General features: G+C 41.8%; 1 protein-coding gene across 1 annotated transcript in view; it reads left to right on the top strand.

Annotated features, from left to right (window-relative positions):
* LOC119585848 (maestro heat-like repeat-containing protein family member 1) overlaps window positions 1–347 on the top strand; it is a gene marked incomplete in the record, with an annotated part of 26167 nt that overhangs the window by 9373 nt on the left and 16447 nt on the right. Inside the window, 1 exon segment of the mRNA XM_037934580.1 lies at window positions 155–334. Coding sequence (XP_037790508.1) covers window positions 155–334 — 180 coding nt within the window.

The following is a 347-nucleotide window of genomic DNA, read 5'->3' as shown; positions in this document are numbered from 1 at the left end:
ATCACTAAGAGCTGCACATTTATGCATATGCCATGAGTAAGAGCTGTTCATTTTTGGATATATTTGTATGATTCTGGACATGAAAATACACTAGTATATATCTGGTGGTTTAGATTATTTGATATTACTACAAGAATTTCAACCATTGCTACAGGGACCAACAAACTTCAACCAGACCTGTCAACTTCTGGCTTTCCTTACACCTCGCCTGAGTGACCCAAGTTCCCAAGTGCGAACACAAGCAGTGGGGAGTGTCTACATGGTGTTACGCATAGCAGGACGTTACAATGGCCAAACTCCTGATCACGCTGATGATGACCTCGAACTTCTAAAGGTTTGCCTACACT

The sequence above is a fragment of the Penaeus monodon genome, chromosome 20 (assembly GCF_015228065.2).
Source record: "Penaeus monodon isolate SGIC_2016 chromosome 20, NSTDA_Pmon_1, whole genome shotgun sequence".
Classification (NCBI taxonomy): Eukaryota; Metazoa; Arthropoda; class Malacostraca; order Decapoda; family Penaeidae; genus Penaeus; species Penaeus monodon.
This window is presented reverse-complemented; position numbering and strand designations above follow the sequence as displayed.